General features: G+C 49.5%; 1 protein-coding gene across 1 annotated transcript; it reads right to left on the bottom strand.

Annotated features, from left to right (window-relative positions):
• Positions 1-459: 459 nt before the first annotated feature.
• Positions 460-21680, bottom strand: Ubac1 (UBA domain containing 1). Its single transcript, XM_028868796.2, has 10 exons — positions 21265-21680; positions 17572-17692; positions 16339-16412; positions 10941-11048; positions 9727-9829; positions 9330-9438; positions 8153-8387; positions 7099-7185; positions 6157-6295; positions 460-980 (listed from the first exon to the last, which is right to left on the bottom strand). The coding sequence occupies exons 1-10, from the start codon at positions 21400-21402 to the stop codon at positions 865-867; spliced, it is 1230 nt and encodes a 409-aa protein (XP_028724629.1). The 5' UTR covers positions 21403-21680; the 3' UTR covers positions 460-864.
• Between the last annotated feature and the right edge of the window lie 3119 nt (positions 21681-24799).

Here is a 24799-nt window from a genome sequence, read left to right as displayed (position 1 = left end):
CCTCACACTTCTGCAGCAAGCACTTCACCCACCGAGGCGCTTCCCCAGCACCTAGAGACACGTGCTTAGACGTTTCCGCAACAGGCTGAGTGCCAAGGCTGCGGCTGTGTCTACAGCTCACCTCGGAGGGGAGGTCAGGCAGGTGTTACTGCTTCATAAAGACACTAAACACACTTGAGAACTAATGTTTTACACAGTAACACTGAGCAGGGGTCACAGGAAGGGACTCCTTCATGGGCCAGCAAGATGAGTCAGAGACATTAAAAAAAAAAGTGCTGCCAGGCGGTGGTTGCGCACACCTTTAATCCCAGCACTCAGGAGGCAGAGGCAGAGGCAGATGGATCTGAGTTCAAGGCCAGCCTGGTCTACGGAGTAAGTTCTAGGACGGCACTGACATCCGCTCTGGGCACAGACCTAGGGGACACATGTGATGTCCTTGCTACCGTGGAGTAACACAACTGAAAATAGGAAAAGGGTTTATTTATTAAAGTCATCTGTGAGTCACTCTGGTTAAATTAGCACACTTGACATAACACTTTGGATCAGAACATGCCTTCTTTAAAATACAGTGGGCTCCACAAGCAGACAGCTAAGGGTCAATTCAAGTAGCACTTCAGGAGCCCAGCAGAGCATCTGGAGGGTGGGGCAGCAGTCGGTCCTCTTCCCAGCGGACAGCCACTTCCTGTAAACACCTGTCAGAAGCTGGGACCGCAGCTTTCAAACACGTGGCAGATGCTGAGAAGCAGTAAGGTCAGGGAAGGAGAGTCACCGCAGCTGTGATCTAGGCAAGATTCCAGCTGGGCCCTGTGCCCACTGCCTCGGAGGCTGCTGAGGCCGCACACCAAGGAGCACAGTAGGCACCACCTACGTGCGATTCAGTGTCTGGAAGATTCTAGAGATCTGCAGCATGACAGGGCCTGTCTCCGGGTCGTTCATCCACTGTGTGCTGTTAAGTGGGTTCTCCAGCATGTCTTCAAACGCTGTGGGAAGACAGCAGAGCTGAGTGGCAGCACCCAGACACCAATGAGCACACTGAGCCTTTCTCAGTGGCCCTGTAGTGAAAGGGGGAGGGACACAAAGAGCTTACCGCTGACCCTGGCACTCACCCTTAAGAGCCAACCACAGTGCCTGAGCTGTTGACCAAACAGATCTGAGAACAGAAGACAGACCTCAGGAGCCATCGGCAGGGAGGTAGACTGTCTATGGGATCACAGCACTCCTGACCACGGCCCATCAGCAGGGTGGTGGCTGCCCTTTCTTCCACCTTTGACAAAGCCATGAACTGCGTGTGTGCTTAAGTGTCCCAGCTCATCGGCCACCAGTGGGAAGTCAACAGCCTGAGCTCACAGCACCTCAACTCTGGAAAGCCACCAGTAAGACTCAAAAGTCAGCCCGCAGCCCTCCTTCCAGACACCACAGGAAATGGCCATGTGCATAACCCTTTGTACTGATATGCTCCAGCAGATCTAACACCATCGGCTTGGAAAAGACTACATGTTCAAGCACAGTGAACATGTCATGGAAGGCTGGAGGACAGCTCAACATCATCCTTTGCTCAGCACACACAGGCCCCAGCTCCATCACTAAACCATAAAAATAAAAATGTAACAAGGCATTTCTTCGAAATGAAAACTTTGATTTTCTCTTTTGTTTTTTTCCTGGTTTTTTGAGACAGGGTTTTCTGTGTAGTCCTAGATGTCCTGGAACTCACTCTGTTGACCAGGCTGGCCTCCAGTTTAGACCTGTCTCTGCCTCCCAGAGTGCTAGGATTAAAAGTGTGTGCCACCACTGCCTGACAAACTTTGACTTTCTACAGTTTCACGAAATTATGACTGGGGAGATGGCTCAGTGGATAAAAGCGTTTGTCACGTACGACTGAGGACCTGATTAATCGCCAGCACCCATATAAAAAGCAGGCTATGACAGCACACACTTGTAATCCCAGTACTAGGGAGGTGGAGACAGGAGGAGCCTGGGGCTTACTAGCTAGCCAGCCTAACCTACTCAGCAATTTCCACATCAATGAAGGACCTTGTCTCAAAAAACAAAATGGGAGCTGGCAAAATGGCTTAGCAGGTAAGGAGTTTGCCACTAAGTCTGATGACCTGAGTTCAATCCCAAGGACACACAGGTGGAAGTGAAAAACTAACTCTGAAAACTGCCCTCTGACTTCCACATGCCCATACATGCCTGCGCACACACATAAATAACACATCTGGTGGGCAGCTGAGGAATGATACCTAAGGTTGACCTCCAGCATCACAGGCACAGATGCATGTTCATCTGCACACACAGGAATACATACACATGTAGATACACAGTGACCCTACAGGATTAAGGGGCATCTGAAAAGTCTGCACCAGGTAGCAACGGGCAAGTGTTCTTTGCACGCACACACTGGTCTAAAATGAGTGTCACAACTGAAAAACAGATGCTCGATATTCAAGGGCAATACATAAAAGAAGGGATGCAGACCGCCAGCACACGGTATTCCACCATGCTAAGACAGTTCTCAGATGGTTAAGCAATCAAGCCTTCGGCAATGGAGGATGTAGGTGTTTTCACGGTTGGTGGCAACGGTAGAAGGGAGAGCGGGCAGACAAGACAAACAAGAGCCCAGATGCCCAGCCTCTGACTTAGTCATCCGACGCTGCTCATTCTTGGGAAATATGAGCTGCACCCAGAGTACAGGGCACAAGAAAGGCAGGCCCTACTGCAGTCAGACAGAAAGCAACTTAAGTGACCAGAAACAGGGAACCATACTGTCAAATAACACAGTGCATCCAGAGAACCAACTGCTATGCATTCACCAACACTGTCTCAGATGGTAAGGAGAACCAAGAACCCAGCGCGGCGTGTTAGCAAGAGTCACACAGCAGTACTGCAGCACCACTGGCCCCCCAGCAGACACCCGGATGCTCAGAAGCCAGGCCCAGTGGCACACGCCTAGCACACGGAAGGCTAAGGTGGACGGACAGTACAGGTTTGCGGCCAGCCTAAGCTTCACAGCAAGCAGGGCAGCAAGACCTGAAAAACAGAAGCCAGAACGACACCCACCACAGGGGTCAAGGTGACTCCTACTTACAAAGTTTCTAAAACTAACATATTTCTGCTAAAACATAAAGGTCAGGGGTTTGGGGATTCCTTAATTTATAAAGTTAATTTCTTTCTCTCCTGGGAGGGCATGCCTCAGTGTGCAGAGAAGTCGACGACAATTTGAAGACGCTGGTTTTCTCCTATGCTGAGTTCCGCGATTGACCTCAAGCTGTCAGATTTGGTGGCAAGTATCTTTAGTCACCGAGCCATCTTGCCAGCCCAAGGTAGTTTTCATTTTACTATTAAACATTATCAAAAATATCTAACTAGAGTCTGAGAGAGTGCGTGATCCCTGCAGAGGATGGCTCAAGCAGGCCACCCTGGCTGCTGTGGACCTTCAAAGGAGTACTGCATGGATGGCACCAGTGGGCGGTGCAGGCGTGGCTGAGAGCCATGTGTCACCTCTGCGGTCAACTCAGTCCTGTTATGCAGGCTGCCGATGCTCTGCCCTGTGAACAGGCTGCTGCTACTGTGAGCAGCCGTCTATGTAGCTGGGTCCTGCCCTGCTGGAGACCCCACCAGGTGCAGACTAAGGGTGCTTACTCTGGGTGGCTTATTTCAGAAAAGGAAGAAAGAAGTGACACCAGCTAATATATGCGATCGTCTAAAAAGACAAGACGAAACACCTAGTGCCTAAAATGAGGGCGAGCTCCTTCTTTTTTGAGATAGGGTTTCTCTGTGCAGCTTTTGAGCCTGTCCTGGAACTCACTCTGTAAACCAGGCTGGCCTCGAACTCAGAGATCCACCTGCCTCTGCCTCCCGAGTGCTGGGATTAAAGGTGTGTGCCACCACCGGCTGGGAGAGCTTCTTTTATCTGACCAAATGTATCTTAAAACACACTAATCTCCATGCAGTAAGAGCCACAGTGACATATGAAAAGAAAGCTCGGTCATAGTGTACTTAGCATGCCAGGCCCTGGACCCCAGCGCGCGCGCGCACACACACACACACACAGAAGTCCTCTGGTCAGATCCCAAGACAGCAACTATTAATTTCTTAAGATCTACAAACAGCCCGGCAAGGGTTGGGAAAGTGATGCTCTCAGTGTGAAAGAACCAGTGACAGTGAAAACACCAAAGACACAGTCTCAACACACAAGAGAAAACTCTGTACCTTACACCATGCAGGCTACAACCATACACACACACACACACACACACACACACACACACACACACACACACACACACATACAGCTAAATGACGGACTTAAAGAAAATTCAAAACTCTCCAACAACTGTAGAGAAATGTCTTTCTGAACATAACAGGTAACAGGCAGCTTTCAAGTTCAAGGATCAGAGGACTTCTGTTCCCAAAAGCTCTTGATAGGAAACCAGAAATGGGACGACACACACAATAAACTGGGAAGGGCCTGTGTTCATAATGTGAAGGACTTCCTCAACAAGAGGAAAAGAAGAACCTCCAAGGGAGAGACAGAGAGGCCCCTGTGACGTCACACACTGCTGCTGAACTCCACCTGAGACCAGAGGGCACAGGCACACTTAGGGCCTTCTCTGAGCTCGCCCCTAGCACTGGAAGCCCCGCCCACAGGAGCCCGTGTACACTGAGAGACAGGCGCAAGCTCCTGCATGTAAGGAAATGACCCCTGCACCACTGAACAACAGGGTACAGTCACCTCTGGAATAGCACATGGAATAGCACATGGAATAGCACACCTCATACGGCCGTAAGCACAGACGTGGCCGAAAAGGACAAGTGAGAGACCGACAATGTGCACAGGAGTGGCTGAATCCTAGAGGAAAGCCAAGGAAGGACAGGTCCCCAGGGTCACGGCCACTCTTGCATCAAGGGAATGGGTGATATGTGGGGATGGCACGTGAAGGCTCAGAGGAAGCAGGGGCTGGATGGTCAACTCTGCGCCCACAGGACTAAAACTCTGAGGAAAGGCCCATCTTGATTCAGGAGGCTACATAGTCAGACCCTGTCTCCAATTAAAAAAACAACAACAACAAAAAACAAGCAAACAAACACAAAACTTCAAGAAAAAAATGTGCATGTACGCAAACACATACGGACTTTTCATCTTGTCATCATCCCCGAACAATTCAGAATCACAGCCACTCTCCTGGCATTCATGTTACATTAGAAGTCAAAAGGAATCTAGAGAGTAGAAGCAATACTGTGCCTTTTCTGTTGTTTCTTTGAGACCAAGTCTCACTCCTAGCTCAGGCTGGCCTGGAACTCTGTCCTTCTCTGGGATTGCAGGTGTAAGCCACATCAGTTTCTAAGCTCCATTATGAGACCGGAGTGTCTGCACACACTCCCTGGAACCAGTACTGTGGACACTGAGGATGACTGCTGGGTGGAGAGAGGTTGCAACAGGGCCTTGCAATACACCCAGGCTGGCCTTAGCCGCTCCATTCTCCTGCCTCTGCCTTCCAAGTGCTAAGACTACAGGCATGGCCACTACAACTGGCCAACTACTATCTGCAAATGAAGGGCATACGCAGAGCTATTTAGCTCCATACTTTTTAAAGGTACAAACTTAGATCTTATTTCTATTTTGGGCATTTATTTATTTATTTAGGGGGGCATGCACATGCCACAGTGTGCAAGCAGAAGTCAGTTCTCACCTTTCACCACGTGATTTCCAGGGCTCTAACTCTGGCTTGGCAGCAAACACTCTTAACCACTAAGCCATCTTACTAGCCCCATTATGTGGACTTTTTTCTTTCTCTTTTTTTTCTTTCAGTTTTTTGAGACAGGTGGATTTTTAATATATAAATATATATCACAAATAAAAAGAATCATCAGAGAAGTGCAAAAGCCGAAACACACCATCTCCTCATCTCCTCTCCCCATGCAGGCCACTGCTCTGCTCTCAAGTCCCCCTCTGCAGAGGCCCATCCCACCAAGACAGAGTCCGACTAACAGGGACCAGGCTTCCAGAAGCATAGCTAAAATGCCTAAATTGCCTTGTAGAAGCCGACCTGCAGAGCACACTAGTGCCCAGACCATCTCTCTAGTACCTGTGTCTTGTGCAGGGAACCCACCCGCCATGTGTCCCCTACCCAAGCTGGCCTATGGAGACACACATACCTAGCAATGTCTTAGGGTTTGTCAACCCCAGCTGCACCACTGGGTTGTCCAGGATGGCTTGAAAGAGAGGGCTATTGGGATCGATGCCCTGGTCCAACTCCTCAGGGGATGGCTTCCGGTCCCCTAGCAGCCATTCACACTAAAAACCCAAGAATATCAGAGCGGCTGTTAGTCCCTTCTCAAAGCACCTGTCCCTTTTGTGTGGTTCTCCACAAGCTCCCACTGCTGCAACGCCAGGAAGGGGCCCCAACGTGAACAGACCTGGTCCACATTCAGCCAGCAAAGAGACAGAAGGAGGAAGGATCAATGCGGCTGTCTTAGCAGACCTGGCACTGCAGTTCAGTTTGATCACTGACACGGCCCTGGTCACAACACTCTACTTTACCTGGTTAAGGTTACCTGTGGGAACCCAGTATGACAGTATCTCACCACAGCCAATGAGCCTCGAAGTCTGGATCCAGAACTGTGTGGGGCTCAGTTGTCTGAGGCTCAACTCTACACACAAGTGGGGAGGTCACAGGCCCATGACACAGTCCTCCCTGGACAGAGAGCCTGTCTGTAGCTGCTATGTGTTCATGGCATGGTATTCAATCTTTTCTGTTTGTTTTGTTTCTTCAAGACGTTTCTCTGTGTAGCCCTGGCTGGCCTCAAACTCCGAGATCCGCCTGCCTCTGCTACCCAAGTACTGAGACTGAAGGCATGAGCTACCACACCCATCCTATGGACTTCCATCTTAAGAGTTAATAACCCACAGAATGTGTACACAAAAAGCATTGTGGGTCCAGGATTTTCTGAGTTTCTGTTTGAAATAGCTTCCCTAGTAGTTCACATAAAAAGTGCCATCACCAACTCTGTGTGGAAATCCCGACAAGGAACCTTCCCAGTGCATGCACGCAAGGTAAAGGTGACCTGAGATGCTCAGCGTGCATCGCTGGCACTCACAGCGGCATTCTGCTGGTTGTTGTTCACTCGGAGTGCATCCATCACTTCCTTCTCATCAAAGCCCATCTCCATTAGCGAAATGACAGCCTAAGAAGGAAGAACAAGCTGGTCAGCACCTCACCAGGGCACACTGCCCACCAAGGAGCACACCACGGCGCAGTGCAGGTGTCTGTCAGTCACAGGCAGCGGATAGCACTTGGCACACGTGAGCTAGGAAAGGGCACTGGGACCCTTGCCTAAAGCCAGGAGATGTTTCATCTTTACAGCCAAGGATAGAAGTCAGGGCCCTGGCAGTGCAGTTGGTGCTGCCCAGGACTGCACCAGGACAACTGACTAAACACAGGCCCCAGCTGGCAGTTTTCCTCACCCTGCAGAAGTAAAGCCCCGTTTATCTTTAGAACTCTCAACCTGGCCAACAGGATTGCTAAGGAAAATATGAGCCACAGATGACACCAAAATCTGGAGAGCAAGGAGCTGGTGCCCTGAGTGGGCAGATCTGTAACCTGAAGAAAGTGAAGGCCAAGGAGGGATTAAAACTGCTGCAAAGAACAGGAGAGGGAATAAGAAACACAGAGGCCAGAAAGATCAACCTGTGGTGATGACGAGGTGGGGCCAGAAGTGTGCACTTGTGGCAGCTGATGGAAGGCAGACAGGTATCCTAGATCCTGGGTCCTGATCCAGGAGCCAACCGGCATCCCGCACTCCCACTCCCTGCCAGCGCACAAGATGCTCCTCCAGCTCTCTGGACACTGCCCACCCAGCCCAAAGGCCGCAGCAACAGGGGCAGCAGCATACATGTAGCAGATGGAAGCTTGCATACTCAGTGTTCAGGAGATGTCACTGAGCAGAAAAAAGCCAACTGGACCCAAGCACAGAATGTGTATGTGATATTACATATATATTGTATATTGTATATATTTTATATATATATATATATATATATATGAGGATCTGCCAGGTCTAAATGGGAACTCCCACCCAGACTCCAGGTATCCCCCTTCCTTGCACAACACAACCACAAAGCCAACCACATGCTGAGGCCCCCATCACATACCCGAGCATCGGCTCGGAATTCCCTTTTCCTGCGGATCTTCTTGAAGATTTCTGTGAGCTCATCTCGGGCCTCCTCTTCTCCAGCACTGGTTCCCGCCGCAGCAGCTTCATGGGAGGTGGAGGTGGGGGCTGCAGCACCTGCCCCTGTCTGGGAGGCATGGCCTGGAAGAGGTGTGTCAATCGCTGGATCTTCCGAGTGTTCAATTAACCATTCCATGGCCTGAGGCACTGACATGCTGAAAGGGGACAAGAGATTCTCCTCAGCATCCCCAGAACCGTCACTGGAGACTTTCCTGTCCCATGTGCTCCAACACGTTTCAACAAAGACAGCAAGAACAGCAGCAGCAACAGCGGCAGACGATCTCTTGGGATGGAAACTTCCACAGAGCCCTTGCCTCAAACTCCCAAGACCCAACAAGGCACACACAGACATGTGCCCAAAACAAAGGGACAAAGGAGCCTAGGCCCCAGGTCCACAGCACAGAGAACAGCCGTTGACCAGCTCTGGTCTACAGTTTTCACATGGGATCTGAGTAAGTAACTGAAACCAGGAATGCACAACTATCAAAGGGCTCCTGCCCTGCCAGGGCAGGTCTGGCTTAGAGCTCTCCTAATTTGAGCATGCAGGGCACATCTACAGACAAATGTTTAACTCTCCCAACAGCCAGGTACGGTGGGCCACACCTTCAGTGCCAGCTACTCAGGAGTCTGAGGCAGGAAGATTGCATGAGTCCAAGAGTTCAAGACCAGCATAGGGAACAAGAGACCCTCAACACACACACACACCAAAAAGATCATAAATGAAACTAGTTCTGAGGCCCAACAATAACACACGTATTAGAAATGACTTGGAGGATGGAGAGACGGCTCAGAGTTTAAGATGAAGAGCTCATACTGCTCTTCCAGAGGACCTGGGTTTGCTTCCCAGCACCCATGTCAGGCAGCTCACAATAGCTGTAACTCCAGCTCCAGGGGATGCAACTCCCTCTTCTGGCTTCTATGGGCATGCATGCACAGGGTGTGTGCGCACGCGCACACACATACACACACATACACACAGATAAATAAAAAATTTATAATAAATCTTTTTTAAAAAAGGTATGCCTCCACCAGAGTTTGGGAGGGAGATCACAGGGAAGCCCAGGCCCAGCTCCAACAAGGGAAGAGAGAAAGCTTACTGGTTCAGCCGGAGAGCCTTCGAGGCCCTGCTCTCAGGAAAGCCCATTTCTGTGAGCTGCCGCAGGGCAGTCTCATCCACTCGCTCATCCTCATCTTCATCCAGCATAGCTGAGAAAAAGAGAGAAGACCTGCCATGAGGGGACTCCTAGGCCCTTTGAAGCCCCACACAGCCTCATCTGCAAAGGCTCCTGGCAATTACTGATGCCACAGAAAACTCGAGCCCTAACATCAGCTCTTACACACACACAGGGAATGGCCGCACAACAGGCCAGAGCTCCCCGCTCGCCCCAGCCCCCCATCACCCGAACGCAGAACCTGTTTTGAGTGTGGGGGCTGGGGACACATTCTGAGGCTTGGGCAGACAGCTGGCGGGTACAGGCTAGGACCCACTCATACCATTTGCCTTCTTAAACAATTCCACGGCGTCGGGATTCAGTGCTAACAGCTTCTGTGCCACCTCAATGAGAGACACCAGGATCTTGCGGAGTTCGGTCTGGAACTGCGGTAGAATGAAGAAAGAGATCATGCCTGGCAAGTGACGCACACCTGTAATCCTTGCTCTGGCAAGGCTGAGGCAGGAAGATTGCTGGGAGTTTGAGCCCAACCTAAGCTACACAGTGAAACCCTGTCTCAAAAAGAAAAGAAAAAAAAGATCATTTCTATGAAGGTCCAACAAACCTGATTAGATCTGCAACCCTACCCTGGACACGGCCCTCCAATCTATGAGAGCACTTTGGCCCTTCACTTTTAATCCCGGCACTGGGAAGGCAGAGGCAGACAGACACCTGTGAATCCAAGGTCAATCTGCTCTACATAGTAAGACTCTGTCTCAATAACAAACAAAAACCCTAGACTGGTGAGATCAGAGACACCCCCCACTTCCCCACTGCCCTGCCTCCTGCCTGGTACTGGGCCTGGAGATGGGCTATCACAAGCTTAAAGCCCCCTGAGACCCTGTCCAGGGTTGGACCCACAGAAACCAGGAAGGGATGGACACATGTAGCAGTCAGTGCAGAAGAATTACAAAGCTCTTATCAAAGGGAACACTTCAAAAAAAGACCCCAGAGAGGTTTAGTTCCCAACAGTGCCAATATGGATCCAGAACTGATAAAAGTTAAATGCTGGCCACTTTCCCCAACTCCTGTATACACAAGCATATTTTATCATTGACTAGCCCACGAAAGCATGCTGCAGGCTTTTGACTTTAACTTAGTTTTCTTGTTCAAAGTAATTGGGGAGCTCACACTCCTCCCTGAAAGCTTTGTTGTATTTAGAGCAAAACCACTGCATTTCTCTATAGCTGTCTGTCTGTCCAGTGCTACAGTTATCTTGTCAACTTTGTAGTTGAAAAAAAAAATGTAACTTATGGAACAGTTCAAAAGTAGTAAAGAGTTCCTGAATACTCTATTTCAGAGTCTTCTCTTTTTTGGGGGGTGGGGGGTGGGGTAACTATAACATCTAAGCTAGCCTAAAACCTGAGCTCAGGCCATCCTCCTGCCTCAGTCTCCTAAATGCCAGGACCATAAGCATATGCCAGTCATGACGCCAACCCTAAGCTTCTTGCTGCCCCAGAGGACATGCCCCCAGCCCCACACTAGGCAGGTACTCACGTCTCTCATGGTGGTCTGGACTGCAGTCCGGTCTGTGCTACAGGCAGGCAGGTTGGCTGTTGCTCGGAGGATAGCATCTTTGTCTGGAGCCTTTTGCTCTTGCTTCTTCTGTAGAGAAAATGATTCAAGTCAGAAAAGAAGGAACATGAGGAGTATAACAATGAATCTCGACCGACAGCCCACAGGGAGGAGAACAGTAACCTAAGTGTTAGCTGAGACCCCCTTAGGCTAGAAGATTCTGGAAAGTTCTAGGCACAGCATAGGAAGCAGATGACTAACAAGATGCTTAGGGCATGATCACACCTGCTATAAAGCATATGCAGGTGAAGACAGAGGCTGGCGCTGCAGAGTGGCAGTCCTGTGGTACTTTGGTGGGTCTAGGGCAGAGTCCTCTAGAGGAAGCAATGGCTGCAGTGAGGCCCGGAGGCCTCCCAAGCCTCCATGAATGAAGTAAAGGACGAAGGTGGCAGAGGCTCACAGATAAGGAAGACAGGAGAGTAAACCAAACCAGCAGAGTGTAGCACTCGGCAAGTTCAGAAGGTACGGGAAGGCACACAAAGGGTGGATTGGGGTCATAGTTAATGCCAAGAGCCCAGAGAACATAACCTACTAAGATCAGGCCATACCAACCTACTGAAGGGCATTGGGATACTGGTGTCAGAAAAGAGAGGTTTGGGATCCAAGAACCACTACTTGTACCTCACTGGCCTTGGCCAACAACAGTCTGGTGAAACCTGAGAGCCTAGAGTGAGAGGCCGCACTGCAGACAGGGGGGAAGGGGAAGGGGGACCTTCCTGCACCCTGCTACTGCTTTGCTTCTTGTTCACCCCAGCGACTCCAACGGTCAGCATGCCAACCACAACAGCAGGACTGGAGCAGGAAGGGTGCAAGAAGGCCTCTGCCCCAGGGAATTCAGCAGCTGGCACAGACCATCTAGGCACAAAGCACTGCAAGCTTCCAGGGCTCTCAAGGTTAGGGGAATAAGAAGTAGTGAGGAGGAGGAGCAGGTAAGAGAAGAGGGCATCTTGCTACCAGCAACCCAAAGCCACACCAACCCAGCATGTGCACACCAGGGTGCCACCAGCAAGAGCCAAAACAGCCAGGTAAAGGGACTACAGAATGGTTAGAAGATATGGTCAAAGAAATCCACAGGATGCAAGCCCATCAAGCCAGCCAACAACAGCTGCAGAGAAAGAAATTATCAAGAACAATAAAAGAAAAAAAAAAAAAAACAGGCGTGGCGGCACACATTGGTAATACCACTTGGGAGGCTGGAGTAGGAACATCTCCAATAGTTTAAAGCCAGCCTAGTCTACATAGAAGTACAAGCTAGAGCCAGGTGGTGATGGAGCATGCCTTTAATAACAGTACTTGGGCCGGGCGGTGGTGGCGCACGCCTTTAATCCCAGCACTCGGGAGGCAGAGGCAGGCGGATCTCTGTGAGTTCGAGGCCAGCCTGGGCTACCAAGTGAGTTCCAGGAGAGGCGCAAAGCTACACAGAGAAACCCTGTCTCGAAAAACCAAAAAAAACCAAAAAAAAAAAAAAAAAAATAACAGTACTTGGGAGGCACAGGCAGACGGATCTCAGTGAGTTCAAGGCAGCCTGGTCTATAGAGTGAGTTTCAGGACTGTTGTTACACAGAGAAACCCTGTCTATGAAAAAAATAAGAAGTACAAGCTAGCAAGGCCCTGTCTCAAAATATAAAAAAGATCCAGAAGCACATTTCTAGAATTCAAACACCTGACTCTCCAGAATCTGGGAAAAGTCTGCTTCAGAGTACATAATCAAATTCCACAATTCCTCAGGGCACAGATGCCAGGTTTCAGACAGACAGACAGAACAGGGAAAAGAGGTGCTCATAGAAGGCCAAGAATAAAACTCAGTTCAGGTCAGATGTGGAATGCCAAGCCTGGAAACCAAGATGCAGTCATGTTGTTCCACCTGGCCCTGTGACATTGATCTTCACTGTCCACTGTGGACTGAGACACAGAAGTTAGTAGAGCACACCTGTGGCATGCCTGAGAGGATGTTTCCAAAGAGAATTAGCTCTTCGGGGCTGTGACCTAATCAATGATTTCATCCACTGATGGCTTCAAAGTGTAAGCAGGGAGATGGCTGGACTGTGGAAGGCAAGGCCTGCATAGAGGAAGTGGGTACTGAAAGGTGTATCCTTTTGCTCTGTTTTTCGAGACAGGTTTTTCCCTGTGTAGCCCTGGATGACCTGAAATTTGCTCTGTAGACCAGGCTGGCCTCAAACTCAGAAATCTGCCTGCCTCTGCCTCCTGAGTGCTGGGATTAAAGGCGTGCGCCACCATTGCCCAGCTGAAGATGTGTCTTTTAAAGAGTATTATCTTGTCCTGATTCATCCTGTCATCCTTCTTTGCTTCCTGTCTGCCATGCTCTTCCTCCACGATTCGGCAACTGTTATAGCCTAAAGCAATGAAGCCAGTTGACCCTGACTGAAAGTCCTGAAAAGTTAAACCCAAATAAATTCGTCCTCCTTTAGCATGTTTCCTTAGTGTTATGTCACAGTGAGGTCAAGTGTGACACACCAAAGGAGGACAAGAACAAAATTCTGCAGAAGAGAACTAGACAGCCCTACGCTTCCTGCTAACAGTTCCCAAGTCTGCAAGACACGAAGACGTAAGCAGGAGTGATCGGCCCCGGCCTTGGGTTTTGTCACATGGCACAGGTGAATGCAGAAAAAGCCCATGATTTTTCTGCCCTAGCTATGAGAGCCCTTACAAAGGATACCACTCTATCCAGCAAGGGGGTTCAACCACTAAAAATCTCTGCTTCTTTGGCGAAGATGGAAGGCCAGGCAAACTGTCCCCAGGAACTGAGAGTAGCCCCCAGCTAACAGCAGTGACAGAATCCTGTCAACTGCATGAGAGCACCTGAAAGCACATCCTTCCACAACCTCTGAAAGGAACGCACAGGAGTCAGCTGAGTCTTCTGTCCTCACAAGCCTTAGTACTAAGCTCAGGAGGGGAGTCTGTGGCAACAAGAGGAAGCAACAGGAACTCAATATACAGCACAGAAAGTGGAGAGACCTGGCTGCACAGTGGGCAGCCATTCACACTACACACAAGGCCCTGGACACACAAGACAAGTGCTCAACCACTAAGCCACTTCCCTAGCCCTACAACAAAAAACAAACAAACAAACAAACAAACAAAAAACCCTTTTTTTTCCCTCCCTAGCTGTGCCTGTCCTAGAACTTGCTCTGTAGACCAGGCTGGCTTCGAACTCAGACATCAGCCTGCCTCTACCTCCCTGAGTGCTGGGATTAAAGGCGTGCACCAGTACCAGGCCAAAAAATCTTAATACCCGGTGCTTCTGGCAGAAAGGAATACTTCACTGACAATAGTAAGTAGAGTGGTTTGAAAGAAAAGGGCCACCAAAGGGAGTGGCACTATTAGAATGTGGCTTGTTAAAGTAGGGGTGGCCTTTTGGAGGAAGTGTGTCACTGTGGGGGCAGACTTTGAGGTCTCTTTTGCTCAAGCTTCCCTCAGTGTGACTGTCGGTTGACTTCCTGTTGTCTGCAAGACGTAGCACTCTCAGCTCCAGCACCACATCTGCCTGCCTGCCGCCATGCTCCCCATCATGATGATAATAGACTGAACCTCTGAAACTGTAAGCGAGCCAGCCCAGTAAAATGTTTCCTTTATAAGAGTTGCTGTGGTCATGGTGTCTCTTCACAGCAACAGAAACCCTAACTAGGACAGTAAGCAAACACGAACCAGTCTTCAGCCAACCTTGTGATAGCCGACTATCACTGGAGGGAAGGAGGCTAGGAGTGGAGCTGTATCCTTATCACTAAGAAGCCACAATCTAATGTTGGTAATGGCAGAAGGAACAATGAATGCAGAGTAGCTAGAAAGCAGGAAGAGAACTGCCAAGGATAACGGCTGACAGAAGTAGAGGTGGGCTGTAGTGGGCTGCAGTGGGAAGCATAAGGCAGCCGGGATCTGTCCCCGCCACTTAGAGTTATGAGTGACGACTTCCTTTGGGAGACGTGAGTCCAGTATGCTTTTCTATTAGATTTGTAGTACTTGTTGACTCTTAATAACTGCACTGTTAGAATTTTAAATAATGCCGTGATGTTTCCCTTTGCAGTTATGTACTATGTCAACGCAGCTCCAGCAAACTACGAGCTAGGTACTCGCCCTAAGCAAGTGCCCTAAGCAAGCAGGCCACGTAGTTTATGGTCAGAACTATATTCTTAATAGTTACGGGGACTTTAAGTCTAAATGCTCAGAACTGTAATCTGGGCTTTGCCATCAGCTCAGGAAAGAGGGGGTGGCCTAGGAACTGTCTGATGAAACCTGCCCATTTGCTGCCTGACTGTACCCACACCCACACTACCACGGCCAGGTGGCCAAAGATAAGCAGGGCGTGAAGCCCAGGCACTCTCCTATATCCTTGACCTCAGAAGAGGCTCCAAAATAACTCATTTGCTATCAGGTCATGGATCCAGCCCAAGAGTTAGCCTGATCCTTCCCTGACATTAACACTCTCCCTGGCACATCAGAGCACATATAAGGAAGTCCAGACCCCTGAAGCTGGAAAAGGGTTAAACAAAGGTGACTGTCCTTTAAAAAAGCTCATCCTGGGACTGGAGAGATGGCTCAGCAGTTAAGAGCGTGTGCTGCTCCTCCCCAGGATCTAAGTTCAGTTCCTAGCACCCACATCAGGAGGCTCACAAGCATCTGTAACTCCAGCTCCAGGGAATCAGACATCCTCTCTGGCCTCTGCAGGCAAAGAAACACACAGACTAACACAAATACACAAATAAAAACGTTTTTAAAATCTTCAAAATCTCATTTCTCTCCACCAGGCACAAGTGTGTAATCTGGTGTTGAGACAGGCTACCCCCAGGATGCATCCTGCACTGCGTAAGAGAACCTTGCTGAAGGGTGGGCTCTGGAGCAGCCACTACATGAACAACAAAGTGGACGGGTTTCCTTAGGCCCCAGGTAAAGGGAAGGCACAGCCACAGATCACCCTCTACCACGGACTCCAGGACACTGAACTCAACGCCAAGAACACCCAGGCCAACCCAGGTGCACAGCCGCTTGTCACCTCTCTGCATGCCTGCTCTTTGTGTGCAGATACCTAGCTACAGCTTTCTACATCACTCTTCTGGGAGGAGGGAAAGACAGGGCACAGGAGGGAGCACCCACTGAGGATGGTGTCCTCACTCGCCTCTGCTTCCAGACCAGTGGCAGCTCCTCCGTCACCAGACACCAGGCTCGGCCATGATGAAGGACCCCGTACAGCACGCGTATTGTGGAGGGACTACACAGGCCCAGGGAATAAATTAAGCACTTTGAAGTCTGAGGCACAAGAGACACCTACCAGTGAAGAGCCCTAGTTCCAAACTCTGAAACTTACCTTTTCTTCTGCTGAGACATCAGCCATCTTAGGAAGTGGAGAAGGAGCACGCTTTTTTATCAATAACAAGACATCTAGAAAAAAATCGAACAGTTACATATATGAAGTCAGTTACCATTTCATAGCCATAAGTGACATAAAAGGTACCAGATGGGGATGGGGGGGGGTGGCTCAGTGGTTTAAGGGCTTTCTATACAAGAGTGAGGACTGGAGTTCAGATCCCCAGAATCACATAAACGAAAGGTGGGCATGGTAGCCTATCCATAACTGTAGTACTTGGAAGGCAGAGACGAAAAATCCCCAAAGCAAATTGGCTAGCCAGAATAGCCATACAGACAAGCTCTAGGTTCAGCAAGAGAACCTTGGCTCAATGAATAAAATGATGTCAACCCCAGACTTCCACATGAATATTCATACATGTATACACATAACACACAAGAATGATAGATGCTTGATGTCAGAAAGCAGGAGTTTCCTCTGGGTCCCTCCTAAGCCAAGCCAGCTCTTCCTCCTTAGCTTTGAAGTGGCCATTGGGTCACCATAGATGACCTGTGGCTTCAGAGGTGTGCACAGCATGTGACAACCATACAGAGCACTGGTGGACATCTCACATGATGTCCTTATTTTCAAGGGCTTGGCCCTAAAAATCTGTGAGGCTAGAGAGCTTGACCTGAAGTCCAAACAACCTGAACCACAGCCAGTCCACAGTTCACCGTAGGGGTGGGGAAGGGGGGTGGTGGGGATCACACCTCCTAGTCCATTTTGAGCTTTGGTCATAGCTCATCACAAAAGATGACAGCCTGAAGTCCTCATTTGAATGACATACAGATAACACATTTTCTCCCAGAGCCAAGTCCGAATGAAGAAGTGGATGTGCAGAGCAGAGGTGTCTCTCTCACTCGACCCTGAAACAGCCACTGTGATGAGCACTTCCATCACAAGAAGGAAGGCACAGAGCTCCAGAATCTGGCTTTGCTTTAAAACAGGATTAAACATAACACTCTCTTTTGGCTTCTGAGATATCTGCTAGTTGTTCAGTTTAGGTTTTTGCTATTTTTCACAAGTACACCAAAACCCACACTTCTTTTAATAAAAAAGTTTTAAAAAAGTAAACAAACAAAACCAGAGTCAATCTGGCTCTCCTGCTCTTTCTAAATTCAGAAAAGCACCATGTGGGTGGCACAGGGATGAGGCTCCAAGCTCTGTGCATACTGCCTCTCAAGGCCTCCTTACCTTGGTCCTGGATGTTTTCTTCCAAGATAGTTTTGGTGTCACTCAGCACCCTTTCTGAAGCAGCATGTATTAACTTATGGTGGGTTACATTCTTGGGGTCTTCTAAGCTCCCATGAGCACCCTGGAGGAAGAATCAAGGCACAGATCTATAAATAGGAATTGAATTATGATAAGAGTAACATAGAGCCTAACACTTCAAGTTATACCTGGAATTACTGAGGCTTCTTCTGTCTCTGTCTGTCTATCTATCCGTATCTCTCCCTCCTTCCCTCTCTCTGTATATACGTATAGTGTATATATATATTTTCACGTGGGTGTCTGTATGTGTGTCCACAAGCATATGACAGCCAGAGGCTAAAGTTGGGAGTCTTCTTCAACTACTTTATTTTTTGAGACAGCATCTCTCATTGAACCTGGCTCATCAATTCATCTCTGGTGACTTGGCCAATGAGTTCCAGAGATCCTCTAGTCTTTGCCCTGCCCCTGCCCCACCTCAATGCCCGATTACAATATGCTGCTGGCACTGGCCTTTACATTGGTGCTGGGGATCCAAACCCAAGTCCTCATGCTTGTAAGGCGGAGTTTACTGAGCCATCTCCCCCGCCCATGTTTCCTTCCTAGTCTAGATGTTAAAGCATAAACAACAGTAAGAATCTGCACACATGATAAAAAGCTGAGTGAAAGGTCAGCAAGCGTTGACCCCTCTAGGCCTTCAAGCTTATCACCAGTCCACAGTAAACTCTTGGGATGGCTAAGAGCTTGGGAACACAAGATCCTACTGATAAGCACTTGCAACCCGAATCACTTTAGTTTGGGAAGATCTGGCAAATGACTTAGATGAAAATGTCTGTGGTCCAGAGTATCTAAAGATCCCTTTGCTTTCTTCATTCGCTTTTCCTTCTTCTGCAGACCCGCAAAGGGCAGAGGAACTGCACAGAAAGAAGACAGCAAGGAGGTGACACCTGCCCAGTGAATATCACGAAGTCCTCAGCAGAGCACAGTGCACAACTGGCCTCAGCTTTGCCTTGGGCCCAAGCAATAAGCACACTCCAGATGCAGCTTACAGGAGGTCAGGGGCTCACAGCTGTGTCTGTGTCCCCAGGGCCCTAGACAGCTAGTAAGAGTGTCGGGCAGAGGAGGCGGGCAGAACTAGGAAAGCCAACTATCCCACGTACTGAGGAAGACAGCCTCTCCAAAAGGACCCCGCAGGTGACCAGAGAAGCTACCTCATGACAAGTGACTTCACATACTGAGTGGAACCCCTTCCAATTTTTCACTACAGACTTTAGGCAGAGGCCTGGCAAACACAGCTCACGATCTCAGCACAGGTCGTCACACCACCACAAACGTTCACATACACATATTCCAGAGGTCTCTGGCATTGGCTTCTGCTCATGTCTGGTACCGTACATCACAGAAAGATGACCGGGCCTGAATCTTCACAGGACCTGGGACAGTTTAGCCTTGGGAGAAGTTCTATGCTTCATCCAGGTGCTTTGCACACAAAAAGGTCCCTCCACACTTCAGCTCCATCACACCATACCACCACTAACCCCCTCTGGAAAAGAGGGTTTACTGTGTCCCATTCCCAGACATTGTCAATGGAAGCAGAGGAATACCATGGTGAAGTCACTTTGGACAAAAAAACAAATCCATTTCCTTAAGAATTATAATAACAAGCCCCTCCTGGATACAAAGGTAGACTCCCAGGTGCCCTGTACGAGAAAATTTTTAAAAGATTACATCATACCCCTCAGGTAGAGAAGAAAGAAGAATAAATAATGGTAAAAAAAAAAAAAAAAAAAAAAAAAACCCTAGTACAAGTATGCACAAGAGAATGAGGAGAAAGGAAATCAGGTCAAGATAGCAATATGATGTGCACCAACAGGTTTCCAGAGAGACAGTCAGGTACAACTAGAAAACCCTCTCTTCTAATGAATGCTCTGTGACTCCTAGACAATGGGACCTGGAGGTGGGTCAGTTCTGATGCCTCAGCTCTCTAGTCCTGTTACTTAATTACACTGTGTCCCCTGCTGCTTCAGTCCTCACACCTGGAGAATGCAGAGCAGAATAAAATCTCAATTTCAAGAAGGATAATGACAAACAAATTCAAAATGATACAACTTGCAATATCAACTGGAATATTAAATATCACTAATAATTAGCATCATATCAAAATCAGCTGCCTAATTTACCCCACTGCTCCTGAAATTTATTAGTAAGCATTTGTGAATCATTTCCCATTCCCTTCATAAAATATTGCCATGCTGATTATGTAAATTCACACCATTAATGAGTTAAGCAAAATGCCACACCAATGGAGGGGACATCCCATGTTGATGTGGTTTGGAGTTGACAACACATTTTCACCGACTCTGTCAATCCTTATACTGGCTTTAGAGTGATTCCAAGCTTAGCCCTGAGGAACCCAACCAGGTGGTAGAGTACACAGCACAGTACCAGACAAGGACAAATGCTAGGTAACAGTCTAGGTGCCCAAAGAGTCCCCAACCTTTTAGCTTGTGCTAAGCCTGTGAGTTTTCTAGATAGCAAGACCACTGAGACTTGTTCAGAAGAAAAACAAGAAAGCAGTCTAAATACATTTTGCCCTTGGCCATGTTAGCCTCCTTGAGGTGAACCACAGAAGCCAAGACCCATGGTTACTCTATGTAGAAGGGGCTTGACCCAAATCTCCTGGTGCCTGTCTGACATTACAGACTGACTCCACAAAGGAGATGTTAAACTATCCTTTCCAAAGAGCTGCTAAAAAATTTGAAGACTGTCTTTAGAGGCAACTCAATGCTGCATTTTAATACAACCTACCACTGTAGATCCCTAACTTTCCAGAATCCCCACTAAAAAGTTGGGGCCACCTTTAGCATAAATTCTGGCACTAACTGGGTCAGGTACAGTGCTTCCACGAGCCACCAGGATTTAACAGGCACCTGTCTCACCTTTCAACTGAGAGCAGTTTAGAGGCAGAAAGGCTTCAAAAAATTAGTCCCAAGACTTAACTACCTAAAACTAAAAAGCTAACTATAGTACAAAGCTCATTGCATGTAAGTAAACTTTACAAATGCCACTTGCTGGTGAGGAGACCTAGTCCTGGATCTTCCCACTCAATCAACCGTTGCCCCAGCAGAAAACAGAAGCCCAGGGACTTGTCCCAGAGTAGGACTATTTTAAGTGACTACAGCTAAGAGCCAAGCCCAGGCCAGGGGCTCCTCGCAGCTGGCTCTCAGGCAAGGAGCGGGCTCTCTTAATAAAGGGATCTAGTTACTTCTCAGCTTCTGGGGAAAGCTAATGTCAAACAAAAACCTCAACCGGACATCAAAAAAGCCCTAATACTAGAAAACCACGAGTCCTTGCTTTCTCTCTCCCAGTCTCCCTTCACTCGCTGCCTTCACTACCTCAGCATGTTGCAGAAATTAAAGAAAGCTCGCCCATCAGCCGGGCCAGACTCTCCGAGATTTGCAGCTCGCTCCGAAAGAGAGCGGGAGGTGCTGCCCTGACCCGGAGGGGCGACGGCTGGGAGCTGCAGGCTGCACTGGGGACCCTAGGGTCGGGTCCCAGGTGGAAGTGAAAGTCTGGTGCCTATGTGGAGATGGGACTCTGGGGCGGAATCCGGGACAGGTTTCTGGTTTCCAGGTAGGAGGCAGAAGTGGAACTGGGTCGTAAGGGGCTCGGCCTTACGTGCTTGAGGCAACTCTCCTTGAGCTTCTCCACCGACGTGTCCTCAGTCGCCTCTTCCAGCCACTCGGAGCCGTCCGCTGAGCAGATGTGCAGCCGAAGCACCTTGCCGGCGAAGATCTTTTCCTCCTGCACGAACATCGCGCCGCCGCCCGAGCCTGCGCCCGCCGCCCGAACCCGTGAAGGTCACCGGGGCTGGCGGGAGGACCAGGGGCGGGGCCGGGCCGCCGCGCGCTCCTTCGCTGGCCGCCGCCGCCCCGCCCCGGCTCCTGTCGGCTTAGCCGCCCGTCACTGAAGGGGCCGGAGCTGTCCCCTCGCTGCCGCGGCTGCCGTCGCAGTAGCCGCCGGGGGCGCGCTGTCGCAGCCGCGCCGGAAGTGCGTAATGTGCGCCCGTGAGTATGCCGGGAATTGTGGTTTTTTTAGTAGGCGCTCCGCAGCAGCCGCCGCCGCTGCGCCGGAAATACGTAAGTGCGCCAAGGCATGCCGGGAGATGTAGTTCCCATGGGGGCTCTCGGCCTCTTAACAAGGAATGTGTGAAGCGGGGCAGGTCCCCATCCGCCTCTTTCCTTCAGCACCAACAGCTTAAGCACACACGATTTCAGAGTTGGCAGGAAAAAATATAAAACGTCTCGGTCAGGGCACTAGGAATGTGTACAGTTAGTAAGTACTTGTCGGGCATGCAGAAGTCCTGGGTTTGATCCCCAGCACGGTATAACCCTGACACGTGTTTATAATCCTAGCACTTAAGCAGAACCAGAAGGACCAGAAAGGATAATGAGTTCAGGGCCACCCTGGAATATATGAAAGGCTGCATAAAAAATACACACACACACACACACACACACACACACACACACACACACACACACACACACGAGCTGGTTAAGAGCACCTGCTACTTTTGCAGAGGTTCCAGGTTTGGTTCTCAGAACCCACAGGGTAGCTCACAACTGTCTTGGAGATCGGATGCCCCCTTCTGATTTCCAAAGGCTCTCTGTAATGTTAATACATATTTACAAGCAAAACACTCACAAAATAAATCTTTTACAATTAAGAAACCAACAAACAATGAACAGCTGTCATTGAGCCAAGAATAGTGATGTAGAAGTAGGGGTAGAAGGATCAGAAGGTCAAGTTCATAGTTATCTTTGGGTACATGAGATCCTGTCATAAGCAATATTTCTGCTGACTCTAGACGGGCCCAGAAGGGTTCATAGGACCCATTTCTAGATGAGTACAATACAAGTATGTTGCATCACCCTGGGGTATCCTGTCCACAGGTAAAGGCTCTTGCCACAGATGGTCCCAGAACTGAGCAATGGGAGTTGTGAGCAGTGGGTCTAAGGCCCCTCTAGCTGGTCAAGTACCCCAGGCCTCTCCCCAACCAACCCCTTGTTCTTTGTCCAAAGCCTAGGCAACTCAGCCCATTCTTCAGGCCTTAGGGCACTTTTCTCCCAGAAGCCTGTCATGGCTGCATCCCCTGGGCTACCTATTTACATACTAAGAGTGTTGGCAAAGTATTTCCACAGAGCCAAAAGTCAGTATGAGCACCCTGTCACTGGAGATGCTGAAGGGAGTACTCAGAGGGGACATGGGACGAGTCCCTTCCATGTGCTAGATCTGGCTCTCCAGGATCCCCAGGAAGGGGTGCTAAGCAGGAGAAAATGTGGAGATAGTGGTCTTTGCAATGTATGTTTGATGTCCCTCCCCAGAAGGCGACAAGTCCCCTCCCCTCCTCCAACAGACCCAGGCTTCCATGTCAACACAGACATACCACTCGCTCAAAGCCCTCTGAGGAAGGATGAGCTGTCCAGCCTCCCAGGTCAGCCTTGTTACAGAAGCTTGGAGGTCACCACCCTCTTGGTATGGCTAAGCTATGGAGATGCTCATGTAGTATTCAAGGGAGCACCCACTTGGTTCTCCCCCCTGCTCACCAGCCTGGCTCATGCATGGGGCTTGCATGGAGACTCAGCTTCTCCCTGACCTGGTGCCTTTCTGCACCTTGCCCAGTCTCAGTCTCTGCTTCTGAGAACATGCTGCCCCCTCCCCGCCAGCCCATAGAAAGGCAAGTGTTTATTGAGTAACTGCTATGCCAGTGGTGCATCAGGGGAAGGTAGTGGAGTTCCTGGTTGGTAGATCCTGTGTTCCTAGGGTGGGCCAGACAAGGCCCTGAAGTCTCTTAATTAAAGCTATTGAAATCAGCTTTAACCGCTTCAGAGAGGTCCCTGGGCTCTCTCAGAACCTCCGTTAGCCCAGAGGACCAGGATAAAGTCCCGAAGTCACACTCTACAGGGCTCCCTATGCAAATCCACCACTACCTTCACACTGGACCCCTTACCCCAGACCCTAGCCCACAAAACTTGATGAGTGGGATCCAAGTAACCTGTAGCTTGCAACACTGCTTACACCCTTAGGGACACCCTTCTACCCATATAGTTTTCAAGGAGAGAACAAGCCAGATGGGTACTCTCAGAGCCTGCCAGCTCCCCGCCTCAGTTGGTCTGAGTATGGCAAGCCCCAGGGCCCAGCTGGGAACCAAAGAGGGCTGTGATTAGGAAAGAGCTAGGCCTGGCCAGAGACCTGTGGTGAGACCTATGGCTACCACAACCAGGTACTGGCTTCTGCCCAAGCACCAAGAGTTCACTGGAGGGGGTTGGCATCCCTGAATGGTGGCTGACAGCAACATGGCCCTCCTTCCCATGACCTCATCCCCTACCTTGGCAAGCACCCTGGGGAGACCTGCCCGAACCCATTGAGCCCTGTTTGGTGTCAGTTTACATATTATGTTGGCATTAGCTATGCTGGCAATCTGGGAAGGGTCTCCCTGCAAAAAGGTATCAAAGTCTTTGATCCTGCCAGCCATAAATAGGACAGAGTCCCCAGGATGCAAATTTTGCCAAAAGGGGGATACTGCAGTACCTGGAACAGGCCATTAGAGGGCGCAAGTAAGCTGCTGTCCAGCTCAGAGCAGGTATTTGTGAGTTGGCTGGGTGTGTGGCATGAGTGTGCATACTGTGCAAACATGTATATGGATGTATACATGTGTATATATCTGTGCACATATGTGTATGAATGAATTTACTTGGGAGTATGCCTGTGTGCATGTTTGTGTCTGTAGGCATACCAGTCATCATAGGTGTATGTGGTGCACATAAATGTGCAGGTGTGTGTGCGACCCAGGACCCTAATGCTTGGCATGGCCACTTTTAATCGACTGATACTCTGCAGGGCCTAGAGCTAGCGCTGTCTGGAAAGAGCACCACATTGCAGGAGCAGGATGTACAGAGCACTGAGGAGCAGCACCACCAGAGGAGGGTGCTGGGACTGGGTTATGAAGGATGACTATGTTTCCTAGGCAACAAGTGAAGGAAATAGAAGGGCAGACTTTTCAGCTTCCATGCTCCCTTGGGGTACACTGAGGGGATCCAGTTTGAGGAGTGTATCTCTGGTCCAACACTTTACAACGGAAGACTCTTATACCTAGAGACAGGAGACAACTGGCTTTTGGTCACTTGTCCTGTTCACCACAAAAGCCAGC

The sequence above is a fragment of the Peromyscus leucopus genome, chromosome 4 (assembly GCF_004664715.2).
Source record: "Peromyscus leucopus breed LL Stock chromosome 4, UCI_PerLeu_2.1, whole genome shotgun sequence".
NCBI classification, from domain to species: Eukaryota; Metazoa; Chordata; class Mammalia; order Rodentia; family Cricetidae; genus Peromyscus; species Peromyscus leucopus.
The sequence above is the reverse complement of the archived record's forward strand: the minus strand, read 5'-3'. Positions and strand labels throughout refer to the sequence as shown.